The sequence below is a fragment of the Tauraco erythrolophus genome, chromosome 21 (genome assembly GCF_009769465.1).
Source record: "Tauraco erythrolophus isolate bTauEry1 chromosome 21, bTauEry1.pri, whole genome shotgun sequence".
NCBI classification, from domain to species: domain Eukaryota; kingdom Metazoa; phylum Chordata; class Aves; order Musophagiformes; family Musophagidae; genus Tauraco; species Tauraco erythrolophus.
In genome coordinates this window covers 162370-176201 of record NC_141485.1, presented here as the reverse complement: position 1 = coordinate 176201, position 13832 = coordinate 162370, and the positions used below count along the sequence as shown (strand labels likewise).

At 46.4% G+C, this 13832-nt stretch overlaps 1 protein-coding gene across 1 annotated transcript in view; it reads left to right on the top strand.

Moving 5' to 3' along the window:
* Nucleotides 1-13832, top strand: part of PITPNM3 (PITPNM family member 3) — a 115294-nt gene that overhangs the window by 5490 nt on the left and 95972 nt on the right. Inside the window, exons 3-4 of the mRNA XM_086624856.1 lie at nucleotides 5448-6742; nucleotides 7786-7846. Coding sequence (XP_086480982.1) covers nucleotides 5448-6742; nucleotides 7786-7846 — 1356 coding nt within the window. The remainder of the gene's footprint in view (nucleotides 1-5447; nucleotides 6743-7785; nucleotides 7847-13832) is intronic.

Genomic DNA, 13832 nt, shown 5'->3' with positions numbered 1-13832 from the left:
TTTAGCATTTAATTTTTGTTCTCCTGAATGTATCCAGTTGTTGGTTGTTTTTTGTTGTTGTTGTTGTTTTTCCAAATACCTAGTCCCTCATTTAGTGAAAAAAGATGGATTTAGGATCAAACTGATATTCATCAACAAATCTTGTATTTATCATAGTCTTTTCTCCTGCTGATCTTTCCTAACATTCTGCTCTGCTATGGAGCAGCAATGAGGCTCTGGGAAGAAGGCTTCCTAGCAACGCATTAAGCCACTGCAACAAGGTTTTAGAAAAAACAGGCTGCCTTTATGAAAATAACATTGGAAAACTGATAGACTTTTCCATATGGAAAGAGTAGATGCCCTGTCCTTATCCACTGAAATGCAGACACCCTGCAGTTTTATCACTGTCTTCCTCTTTTTTTAATGGAAAAATCAGAAAGGGCTCAATAAAGCAGAGCAATATCAGTAATAATGGAGATTGGAAAGTCTGGGTTGTTCTGTAATAGTGGGTTAGATTGTGGATGCAAGAGAGGAGAAAATCTGAGCTATTCCATATTGAAAGAATGAGATATCTATCCAGAAAGGTTATACTATGAGCAAACCAGTATGTAGGCATGGCAGGTTTTAGCTTTTGTTTTTACTCAGTAGATGCTGATTAACTTAGGCTTTTCTGTGTGTCTGCAGCAATCTACATGAAAACATAAAGGTACAATTTTTTGCTTCTTCCTTCTTTCACTCTCAGCCTGGTGTTTTGTCACTGTCCTGTCCTGATTTTTGAGTGTGGAAAGCTTGACAAATGCGACCTGTATTCTAAAATTTTGAAAATAAAGACATTGCCCTCCTTTTCCAGTATCTTCCCCTCCCCATGTCAGAATTTGACAAAAAAGCTCCCAAACTGCCCTAGAGTAACAGCATAAAAATCTACAGCTGCTACAATTTCATACTATTCCTTTAAGTTTTGATTCATGAATTTCTGAACACTTGGTCTTTTTAATCCATGGAACTGGTCTTCTGAAAATTGCTAAGATCACTGTCCTTGGTGTGCTATTTAGAGCAGACAGGGAGGATTGCTTCTTCTAAGTAACTCTTCCTGCAGCACTACCAGGTATGAAAAGTCATGACTATAGGGGCATATTTGAATGTGGGAGCTTTCCTATAGGGTCTAGAGCACATCTGCCATGTGCTCTCATTTGTACCCAAGGAGTTTTTGTGAGCTGTGTTTCTGTCTCCCATCTGGAACTGGAAGCTGTTTGCCTTGTGCTCAGTGAATCTCTCCCTTTTAATAAAGAATTGTAAACAGTGCAGAGAAAGCAGACAATTTTGATTAGTGATTCTGCAGTGTGGTAACAAATACTAGATATAAATTAATTACTTATGAAATCCTGCTTAAATCCTGTGATTTTAATTCTTATCAACTTTCTTTCCATCTGCTTTTATACCTTGTGCCTTCCTCATCGTAGCTACCAGTGCTGGAGAGCACTGGAGTTAAAACAGCAAGTACCATTTTTCCTTGCCTGCCTTTAAGAAGACCTCAGCCTTGACATTATTGATCAGTACAAGTCTGCTCCTGCTCTGGTAGAACTTTAATTGGATAGGCTCTGGCTATCAAGAAGCTTGAAGCAGGAGGAAAGAGCATCTTTCAGTTCAGAGCCAATGGAGAAGTAACAGATGAGGGGGCTGACCGGTTCAGGACTGAGCCTCCATCAGCTCTTGCTTCTGCCGCTATTGACAGCTGTCTTGGCCAGTAGTTAGACCCTGCTTCTCTACAGAGCAAGACCTGTTATTGTTATGAAAATTTTCATTGCCATTGCCAGGCCCAGGCATTTATCTGGCTGCCTTGTGTCTGTTGTGGACTTCTTGCAGCCACGCATCCAGCTTCAGCCGCGAATCTGAGTAGTCCTGCTGTCAGTCAGTGCCAGGGCTGTATGAGGCCTTTCTGGTATCTGGGATTAACTAGAGCTAGCAGCAACCTGGCAACGTCACAGCTTCCTCACCAAGCCATATACCTTCCTGCTAGACAATTCCCTGTACCCGGGAGTACTATAAAGTCTTTGTTGGGACCAGTTGCCCATCCATTGCTATCTTCTGTTATGCCTCTGTGGATTATGATGTTGTTCTCTTTGGTTTTTGGCAGAATGCTGCTCTCCTCTAAAGTGCTGGGCTCTGACATATCCTGTCTCTTTTTTATTTTGGCTATGGGTGACATCTAAACAGTGCAAAGAGGCCTCTCAAACTATTTGAAGTTATGTTGCCAAGACTTGCCATCTCAAGGCTTGTTCTTGGATCCTGGACAGCTTCTTTGGCTGTTTCACTGGCATGAGCAGCCACAGAGTAGGGGTATCTGCTGCCAGAGAATTTCTCAGTCCTTCCAAGTAAAACAGCATAGTGCAACCCATTTCTAGTGGGTGGCTGACATGCAACACTTGGCTGTGAGCTGCTCTACTGCCTGCTGTTTTCTCTGACTCAATGTGGTGTCTGCTCCTTCGGGCTGCCTCTCAGATTCTGTGGTGACTTCAAGGAGGATATAGGAACTGAGCTTAAAGGGTTCTTCTGACCTTCATTGTACCCTCCTCATCAGCTGCTTTCCTTGAGTCCCACACTGCTGTATCAGTGATGTCCCACAACTGCTAATGGAGTGCACTCAGCATCACCGTTTTGAAATAAGCAATTATCTTCTGACTTTGAACATACGATGTTGGCTCTAGAGGACAGATCTCCCATTTCCCTTACTTCCTCAGCAGTCTCCTGATTTGGCTCCAAAGATTGCTAAAACCAGATTGAACCTAATATCAGCAGGCACAACTCCATAGAAGCCAGGCTTGGATTCAGTCCTGGAGATGTTAACCAAGCAATCAACTTCAGCTTTGCTGCCTAGGACCTTACATGTACAGCTTGAGCAACTTTACCTGCCCAGCTGGAGCAGGTTTGGATCATTAGGTGGGCAGATATTTTCAGGGGGGCAATAGTGTCAGTTGATAGCATTCTTCTCTGAGCTCCCAACCTCAGGTGGCTCTATATTGCCTCTGACACATGACACTCCTATTGTGTTGATGTTTTCTGTGTGAATTAGCGTGCAAACCATGTTTTGTGCAAGGTTTGTTTTCTACAATTAGACATTTCTGGGGGCTTATGTTGTCAAGGGCTGGCAGTTGTCTGCTTTCAGTATCGGGACAATGTAAATTAATCTTTTCCCCTCGAGGGAGGCATTGTGGTTTACAGCCTTCAAATGCTGCAGTTAACTGCCTGCTCAGGCAGCCATGCCAATGGAAAGCCTTTCCCCCCCCACCCCACCCAATCACTGCATCTACCTCAGTGCAAAAGAGCCACTAAGGATGAATATGTGTTGAAATAATTGTGGTGGTGTGTGAACAAAAACAAAGCTTATGCTTTCTTACATCCAGAGGTATTGTGCAAAGGTCTAATTTCTTTCTACCTCCTTGGGGTAGGATGGTGGGTCGGGAGGCAGCACATCTGCGGTGACTTCTAGATGACAGAATATGGGGCAGGGAAAATGAAAAAGCTGCTTTGTAAAGCATATTCTTCCCGTACAGTTTGCTGGTACGATTTCCACAAAAAAAATGTTGAACAATGGAAAGAACACCTGTTGACAGTGGTGCCAGTTTATGTTCAAATTAAAACCCAGTCCTATTAAGCTGGTATCAAATGCTAATCCAATCTTCTTTCAATATCTGAGTCAGAATCTGATTTTGAACTGTGTTTTCAAAGAGGCACTCATATAATTTTAATTAAAGGCAAGGATTGCTTTTACATGTTTTCGGGTATACTTTCTCTGAACAAAGGAGTGCAGGGAAGAGAGAGCTGAGTTGGCAGGAAAAAGCAGTGTCTGTCAAACTGATATGGTAGTAGTGTCTCCTGATCCAGCCTTTACCTACTACCATATTATGTAAATACAGAAGCCTGGGATAGATCTTGTAGTGTGCCATCACTGCAAGGTGTGAATTTACTCTTTGTGATGTAAATTGAAAGGAGTTGTTTAATGAAAAGAAAAAGGAGGGTAAAAAAAGAAAAAGGAGGGTAAATTAAAAGGGACCTTTGAAGGTCCCTTCCAGCCCTAACCATTCTATGATTCTATGATTCTATGAAGAACCTCTGAGCATGGTGGGCTGAGCTCTGGAAGTGTTCACCTAGACTCTACTTCTGCCTCTGGTCTTTGCACTTTGCTTTCCCTGTCAGCAAAAGGGGATCGAGGACAAAGACAATTGCTGTTTGTTCCTCACTTCCTTGCATGCTGTTGTGATAGAGCCTTTATGATAAACTGCAATGGTTTTGTCATACATTTGATAGCCATGAATAATCATGCATTTTCAACTACCTGTTAAAAACACATTTCAGTCCCGTCATCCGTCTTTTGTTCTGTTTCCTGCTCCAACTCTACCGAGTTAACATCTAATTAAAATAGGTGGGTTTATCCCATAGATTACAGACCCACTCCTTCCTATAAGTGATGGTGGTAGGTCACGCCTGTACAAGACAGAAGCTGCTTGGAAAGTACTGCAACTTTCACCGTAGGAAGCAGCACAGAGCAGGGAACTCACTACTCTTGTCCCAACATACTTCTGCCTTTCAAATGTTTTCCCTGAGCCAGTACTACCACCCGACCTGTGAATATATCCACAGCCTTTCTCTAGGATTGCTTTATTTGGTGGCTTAGTGACACTGTAGCATCCTTGGGAAAGCAATCATGTAATCAAATCTTTTAAACGGTACTTCAAGTGAAACAGCCGAGGCAATATGGCTCTAGGCCAAACTTTCCAGCATGTAGCACTGTCACCCAGAGCTGGGGGAAGGTGAACCAGTTTACTTGCAGGGGGCTCTGGGGTGAGGATTGCTAGGAGTTGTGCCTATTCCACTTAAGCCTCAAGCAAAACCATTTAACTCACTCTCTTCTCAGGGGTATTTGCTGTGGCTCCTTGAATTAAATACTTAGCAACACCTGGAGTAAATAATGTATTTATTTTATACCTCCCAAGTTGCTATTGGCACAGAGCCTGTAAGTTGCTTTAGGACATGGTTGCATTGTTTGCTTGGCTCTTTAATTGTATGCTCCTTGGGCAAAACCTTTGTTTACTTCTGACATGCTGTAAATAAAATACAAGCTCTCATAGGCGCTCTGCCTGCCTCCTGCCCTTGTTGCCACAAGATGAGCTGCCACTTATGGTGTTTCTTAAGGTGAGTTTCTCCCAATTCTTGTGAGATCTGGAGAAGCTGGCAACTCTATTGTTTTCCCTTGATGGTATTAAAGAAACGTCACTAGTGAGGTTCTTGAAGATGGAGGACGCAAGTCTTGCCCTGAAAGTTCCCCAGTTCAGCGCTCTCAGCAGACTGGACGCTGCTCCGCTATTGCCGACTTACAAGGCAGCGCGTTGCAGCAGTTCGGCCGCGGCGCTGACACAGGACTCGGCAACAGCCGAAGGGCTTCTGCTGAACGCCAGAGCCAGCGCTTGCAGGGGCGGTGCTGCGGGCGGGGCCGAGCCGCGTGCTGCCCGGCACCGGGCCAGCGGCACCTCGTGCCCCGGGCTGCCGGGGAGCGGCGGCGGGCTCGGTGCGGAGCAGAAGCGGGACGGCAGGCCCCATCCCCCTCCTCCTCCGGCCAGCCCACGCCCGCCGCTCCGAGGCAGCGGCGAGGCCGAGCGAGACGAGCGAAGCCCTGCGGGCGGGCTCGGGACGTTCGCCGCTGCGCCTCTCCTCGCACCTGCGGGCTGCTCCGACCTCGCCGGCCGCTTATGAGCTGCCACATCCCCGCACTGGCCCGGCTCGGCCCCCGCTCTCCGCGGAGCCGCTCGCTGCGCCTTTAACGACGGCGGCTGCGCCGCGGCGGGACCGAGCGGCGCGGCGGCGTCTCCTGGCCGCGTCTTTCAGCGCCGCAGGCGAGTGGGCGGTGCGGGGGCCTCTGCCGCGAGCAGATGGGGTGCGGACGCGGGGTGCCGGAGCGCCGGGAGAGCCCCGCGGGCGCGCACCCGACGCGGCCACGCGGCTCGGCGCGCGGGCGGACAGCCCTGAAATGGCGACGGCTCCGCGCCCAGGTGAGTGCCGAGCCCGCGCGGCGGCGGGGCAGCCCCGGGGGCAGCGCGCGGCCCCGGCAGGTGAGGCTGCCGCGCGCTCCCCGCCCACCGGCGGCCTCGCGCTCCGTCCCGGCTCCGTGTCCGCCGCGCCGGGCGGGCCCCACCGGCGGCCCCCGAACGGTAAATGCAAACTTGCGAACGACGCACGGGTGCGTTCGCCCTCCTCGTCCTTTCCGAATAGGGCCCACTCTGCCTGCGGCGGCCGGTGCCGGTGGTCGCGGGAGTGCCGCCCGCGGCTGCGGGGGCATCGCGGGCGTCCGCCCCGTCGTCGCTGTCGGGCCGCCTCCCCAGGCCGGGGAGAGTCTCTCGGCTCCGGAGGAAGCTCTGTGGCCGCCGCCGTGCGGAGCCGGCGCTCGCTGCCGCCTGCTCGGGACAAACGGGCTGGGAGGCGGCGGGCGTGGGGCTGTGGGAAAATCAAGGTGTGTTTGCGGGGGGGCGCGGGTTTTAACTCGCGCTTCCCCCGAGCCGGGGCCGTTCGGAGGTCGGCTGGCGGGCTGGGGCGAGAGGGCGTGGATGCGCGGCAGCAAAGCCCCGACGCCCCGTGCCTGGTGGCAGTGGCATCCCTGCGCTGGGTGGCATGCGCTGCGAGTGCGGGAACGACCAGGGCCAGCCAGGCTGAGGAGGCTCTTGCTGATGCAGCAGGGGTTCCAGGTGGCACACAGAGCCCAATGCTTTTGAAGGTGAGGGTCTAACTGTGCTGTGACTAAACGCCTGGTGGTCTGCATGTGCAGTTAGCCTGGGTTTGGTGCCAGGTCTTGGCACAGCTTTACAGCGCATGGTAATATTTAAGCTAAACCCAAAGTTTTTTCCCAGCAGTGTTTATTTTTTTATTATCCCCCAAAATATGTATGGATTGGTGACGGCCCAGAGACATAGAGCTCAGGAACGTGAGAGCATCAATAATTTCAGAAGATACAAATATAGTGTTGAAGTAAATGGTTGTTTTCCATCTTTGGAAGATGGAGAAGTAATCAAATGGGGGAAAAACCTCATTGTTTTGGCATTGGTTTGCAGGCCTTTTAACTTTGATAGGAAAATAAGGGAGCGTTGCTTCTGCTTTCAGTGGTACTCGAGTAACAGTAGCCCACATGCATAGTTTACATGTTCAAATCCAACTTTGCACAGGAATTTTAAAGGATGGTACTTTTCTTGGGTGTGATTCCACTCACTTCAGTAGACAAATAGGACCTTTGATGCCAGCTTTACGATGTTGTCATTACTTCTAATTGTAAAGAAAAACGAGAATCGATCATTCACAAAGGAGCTCTGGCAGAACATATCTGAGTTAGGAGCAGGAGAAATGTGATGTTTTTATAAATTCACCCTACTGAATTTATCAATGTGAGCTAGAATATGCACAAATATAGAAACGTTGTGCCTGTTTTGCTTGTATGTGCCTTGCCTTACAGCCCTTGCCAGTGCTGTAGCCTTGTCACCATTACAAAGACAGGCCATCACTTTAGTAGCCATGAAATCTGTTGCTTGACACCTGTGCTTATAAAGGACTTTTAGAGGTGGCTGACTTGACTCGTTTGAGTAACCAGATCTCACGTAGTGAATTCCAGATCTGAAGTGCTTGGAGTGGTCCCTGCGCAGAAGTGCTTGGACATTTGCAGGACTGCAGGTTGCAAAACCACGTAGTGGCAGCTGCAGATCACTACCTGACATGTCCCTGTGGGGTGGTGTGGTATCTGCTCTTCATCTCCTACTTCATTTTTAACAGGCAGCAGTGACTCAAAAATGCCAGATCCTCTTCAGAAAGCCAAAATCTCTGCACTGTGAAAGTAGAGTCTTTCAGATGTGATGCAGTCAGTCCACCTACAGTCATTGCAGGAAAAGGTTAGAGAATATTCATATCTTCTCTGGTTTTGGGAGTGAGTTTGGAGGAGGTGATGATACTGCTGAGAGGGGGAGGAAGTTAATTTCTGCCGTGGGTAAGCTGGCATCTGAAGCACCAAGAAACAGCTCTAAGAGATGTACTGTGTTTACAGGAAAGCTTCATCTAAGCTTTGGAGCCTGAACAGCCATGTTGAACCTCCTCTTGCTCTTCTTCCATCTCATCAGCAATCCCATAAGGTGCAAGACTGGAAATGTCACTGGTGTCTTAAAATAGGGGCTTAAAGGCTGCATGGCTTGGTTTCTTGATTTGTTTCCTGTACTCAATAAGCAAATATATGCCTGTCCTTACCATCTGCTGCAGAATTGCCAGGTGAAGGATGTACAGGGACTTGTCATTGCTGAATGCTATGAGAGAAAGACATTGAGTGAGGAATGGGAGACAGGTGTTGATATATGGGATACTTCTGAGCACAGTGGTGTCTGCACTGTTCCTTCAGTTGGCTCTTTCACTTGACCTTTGTCCCAGTTTTAGCTGAGACAGAGTTTTTTTTTAACAGCCAGAAGAGCTCCCTGTTTTGGTTTCACTCAGAGGCTCACTCTGAGAAGAATGTTGATAGCAAGCTGATGTTTGTGGTTGGAAGTGAAACTCCAAGGACTTTTCAGTGTGCGGAGTACAGAAACACGGCAGGATAAGGGGGAGCATAGCTGGGACAAGGGGACACGATTCCCCTTGTCATTTGTGTGGAACTTAAGACTGAGGGCCAAACTGGCCAATTAGTATTCCATATCATGCAGCGTCATGCCCAGTATAAAAGCGAGGGTCAGCCGGGAAGAGGGGCTTTGCGCTTTTGCTCTTTTGCACTTTTGCTCTTTTGCGCTTGCTGCGCTGCTGCTCTGCTGTTTTTTTTTTTTTTTTTTTTTCTTTCTCTCTCTCTCTTTCTCTCCCTCTCTGCCCCTCTCTATTTCGGGGCCTCGCGTTCGTCCGGGATTTGCAGTTTTCGGGACGAGACGGGCTTCGCATACGAGGGGTGGTGAGCACCTACATTGTATTAAATCATCTGTATTAAATCACTCTTATCTCAACCCACGGGTTTCACGTTTATCCTTTAATTCTCTCCTCATTCCTGGGGGTGGGGAGGGGGAGTGACCGGCTGTGTGTGGGGCAGTTCAACATAACCCACGACACCTCTTGACAAGAGAACCTGCATTTTGTGGGAACTTTCTTCTGCCTTTAGCTACATCTCTTGCTTTTTTTAACTACCACTGGTCTCTTCGCTCTCCTTTTGATTTGATTTTTTTTTTTTAGGGACTGACGCAACCACAATGAGAATAAAGGGAGCTCCTGACCCTTTCCCCTTTCTAGCCTTTCCTGGTATCTGCTCGGTCTTGCTGACTCTCTTCAAGCTGCTGCTTCTCTCTGCTTCCTGTCCCAAGCTCCTTTCTTTCCAAAACTGACCACTTTATTCTTCCTTAATGCTTCCCTTCACCTCTCAATTTTTCCTTTGTACCTGTCAACCCTTTTCCCACCTCTTAGAAATCCTATCTCAGTACACTGCCTCTGTCAGCTCAGGACTGCTCTCAGTGGGTATGTTGTAACATCTCTGGGCTGCAGCTTCTCTGATAAACTTAGTGACTTTGTTCACTCTAAGACCCTGCTTGTGTTATTGTCCAAAATTTCAGGATTACCTTTCTTCTCCTTTTCTCCTGCTTCCTGCTCCTGACTTCTTGCCTTTCGTCTTGCTGCCTCTTAAACCAGGAACTTTCTCTTAGTGCTTGTCCTCAAAGCTCCCACTTCTGTCCCTTTTTATTCTTCCTCCTGTCCTCTTTCTGAAGTACCAGCAATGCTTCCAAGACTGCAGGTCACAAGACTGTAAGCACACACAGATTTCAGCAGGGCAGAACTCAGCCTGTATTTAGAGTAGTACTCGCTCCCCGCTCCTTCCCGTTGCAGTGGATTTAATTTCGATTTCATTTCAGTTCCAGTCTCTGCTACAGATTTGATGTGTGACTTTGGATGAACTCTATGTAGCCCTGCTAACAATAATGGCATATGTGGTCCTTCTTTTCTGGTGGTCTGTGCACAGGTGGTGGCTTACTCTGAGCATACTTTGGTTTTCACTTTGGAACAACTGGAGGGAAGATCAGCATCTCCGTCTGTCGTGCCTGAGCTCCTGAGTCCGAGGAGTGCCTCCAGTAGTTAAATTCACATCTTTTTAAAGTACATCTTCAGCTTACATTTGCCAAAGAAGAAACAAAACATGACTAGAAGGTAACAGTGGGTCATTTTGGCCTCCAGTAAGTCTTAACTGTGTAGTCACTAGGTAACACTGTGTGGGTGACTCAGGTAAATCACTTAATGGGTAGACAGGAAGCATCTGAAACCAGCAGAACAGAAAGAAGTTTTATTATGCAACAGCAGTCAATGGCAACAGCAAAGGTCGTTCCTTCTACCCGGCATCTATTTCCAAATGGATAAATGACTTCTGCTTTTAAAATTTATTAGGAAACCTTCCCTGAATTCAAAATGGTCACAGCTCTAAACAAGCTTTGACAAGTGGAAATGTTTTAATCTGTGCAACAGAGTGTATTTTTGATTATTTTTCATTCCGATTAACTCAGTCTTCAATATTTTGCTATGTAAAAGACTGAGTTTCCAGCAGCTATGAGAACATTGTGTGCTATTTTGTCTCTGCTAACTAGGTTGCTGTGGTAGTAGTATTCAGGAGTGATTTTTTTATGGTCGCCTGTCTGTGGCATGTGCTTATGTCTAGGCTTGATTGACAAGTGCTTATTACCAGGCAAAAGATAGCAAACTGCTGGGCCTGCTGCAAAGCTTGAAATCTGTAATATTGTGACAGTGACGTGGATTGTATTGAATTAGTTTTACTGGAAAGCTCACTGCTGTAATCACATGCAAGGAAAACTGCTGTTCTTATCCCAGGCTGCATCTTCCTGGAAGGTCCAGCACAAGCACGCCTGAGCCTGGATGGTCTGTTGGACTAGCCTGGTACATTGGTGATGCTGCCAGTACACGTGAGGGCCTGGTGTGACTAGCATTCAGATCAGCCTGCTTTCTTTCTCTCTGTCCTATTGCCCTGACAAGGTGTCATGATTTGTGTGTTGTTAAGGAGAATAAGGCCTTTAGGATTTGCTGGAGTGATTCTTAAACTGATGCTTCTGGACTGTGCCTACTGTTCTGCTGCTCTGCTCTCCCACAAATATACTTCGGGTATAAAATCATTGCTATTTCATTCTCAAAAAGTTTATACTGGTCCTGCTGGTGAAGTTCTTCTGTAAAAAACAATGACTTGAGCTATAGTTTCCTTTTTCGGCTGCAGTCAGTGTTTGTAAAAGCTAATTCAAGCTGAGGAGAAGGCAGAACCAGTGAAGAAGGGTAGCGTGGCTGTGGTCACAGCAGGGCTAGGCTTACTTCCCAGTGCCTTTGTAAAATGACTTTTCAGCTCATCAGATCAAGTGGCAGAGCCCCGTGTCTTGGTGAAGAGTGCTGTCCACTAGAGGACATCATTTCCGCAGGCAAATGTTCCTTCCGTTTTAGAGAAGATGTTCCTGTGCTCTGCACGTGTTTCAGCCCCGCGTATATCCCACTTAAAGAACTGGAGCCTACCGGGTACAGTGTTGCACTGTCAGAGGTAATGCTGGTTACTGGAAGGAACAAGTAGATGACTTTTCTTTCTCCTGACTTGTTATGCATTTTAAGTACAATCTTTGCATAACAACTAATATTGAAACAGCATTTTGGTACTAGTAGCAGAGCGTGTGGAATTACTGAGTGACAGTGGTGAGCCATCCTGCCTTAGGATGCTTGGGGCTTGTAGGATGAGTGGGTTTTGGACACCAGGCCTTTCAAAATGGTGTAAGAAGGTGGGTAAATTAAAGTCAGGAATCAGCAGCATTAGCTGTTCAGTTTTCAGAGGAAGACCTTTGTTTCTTAAGTGCTTTTCAGAGCCTTACTTCACTTCTTGTCTGTTTTTCTGCTTCCATTTCCATAGTTCTGAGAATGTTGGCTACAGATCAGTAAGGTCACTTCAGTTCCACTCATGGCTTTTTTTCCCCTCTCTTTTAGAAGCATCCTCAAAATTGTTATATCACTGCCAGTTTGTAACACTTCTTTAAAAAGAAAAACAAAACAAAAACCAACCAACCAACCAAAAAATGCCTTTGGAAAGAATTTGGGTTTGTGCTTCCTGACCAGGAGAAACTAGACCCAATTCTTCTCTTATACACACTTCTCAACTACTGTTGCTTTCAGCAGGATAATTTGCTCATGAAACTATGAGAAAACGAGCTCTGCTGGTGTTTGTGGGTGAAAGTGGAATTGGCCTTTCCTGTGGCTGTTCTGCTCCTTAGGTCTGTTTGTGGAACATCTCAGAGATTGCATGATCATAGTGGGGGATTTCTTCTTGGATGGATAGCATTAGCTGCTGATACATGAGTGGAAACTATTTCTTCTGCAGTTTGCTGGAATAAGCACAGTCACTAAACACCAAGGATGAAATTTGCCTCGCATCTAAATTTGCATGACATCTACAGAGGTGCAGTCTGACTTGCCCTCAAACAGAAGTACAAGTGTCACATAGTAGGATGTGGAAATATTTCTGTAGCAATTCTTAGTCAGGTAGGATCCTGGATGCTCCTGGGAAGAGGATTTTTTTTTTTTTTTTTTTTTTAAGGAGGGTCAGAGCGGCTGAGCGCTCTTAAGAGGTGAGTTTAGGTGCTCATTCAAGTGTGTGGTCGGTTAGCTATTTTACTGCCTGTCACAAGAGGATGGAACTGATTGTATCTGCTGCTCTTGCTCTGATGGAAGCTACTGCTGCACAGGATATAGGTTTCAGTTGTGATCCTTATTTATATCTTAGTGCTAAGGAAATCAGTATCTAATGTGAGTGAATTGGCAAATGAGCGTATTGTAAATCTTACTTTAACTGATTCTTTTTCAAAAACATTCAGAAGTGACTTTGCTTTTAGTTAGCAATTTATATAATGAGAACTACTGTGAGGTTGGGGGGGTCACAAACCCAGATCTATATCCATGATGTGGAAATTTGTTTTCTATAGGTTTTGCAAGAGTTGTCTTCATGCAGATATGTGATAGCGTCAGCCACAGAAAAATTAAAATGTGCAATGATTTAGTGCAGAGAGGATCAAGAGAGTGCTTTTCAAAGTTGCATTTTACTTATGCATCACACCTACCACCTCATCTCATGTCACCAGATCACAGATGCAGCAAAGTACCGATGGAATTTCAGCTATTCTTTGTTGAAGAAAATAGCAAAATGTTTTTATGGAAGAAATCACTGGTTATAATCTTAATTATAATTAATCTTAATTTCAATTAGTACTAGCCTAACTAGAGAATTCAGCTTCTATGCAGGGTGCTGCAAGATGGCTTGCTTTTTGTCTTCTCCACGGCTGCGATTGTGGCTGTGTGCTCAGAGCAAGCCCCCAGCCAGCGCTCTGTAACAGGTGAGTGTAGCAACCTGCAGTAGCTACTATGCAAAAGAAAACAGTTTAGGTAGGAAACTTGACTTCTGCTTCTCCTAGAAGAAAAGCTTCTGTGCATTTCTGTGTACTCTCCTGCCACTTCGAAATGTTCCCCTTGTATCCTACTGTCAGTCTGTCGTGCTGCCTCAGCAGCCTGTGGGAACTACTATATGTATGTCTAGTTCAACTATGTGACTGGCAAATTAGTGATGTAATGTCTTTCTGTTAAAGGCATTGTCTTTCTACATGGTTTCCCCTTCTATCCTCAGAAAGTGTGATACTGAACAACTGAAATGAAATGTAAGTTGCTGCCTTGCTTGCAACAATTGGCTGCTGCTAAGAAATCTGGCTGCTAAGCATCAGTCAACAAATCTGATAAAGTTCGCTGACACAGAAGCCTCAAGTGTCGTTACTGAGGACTTACCCTGT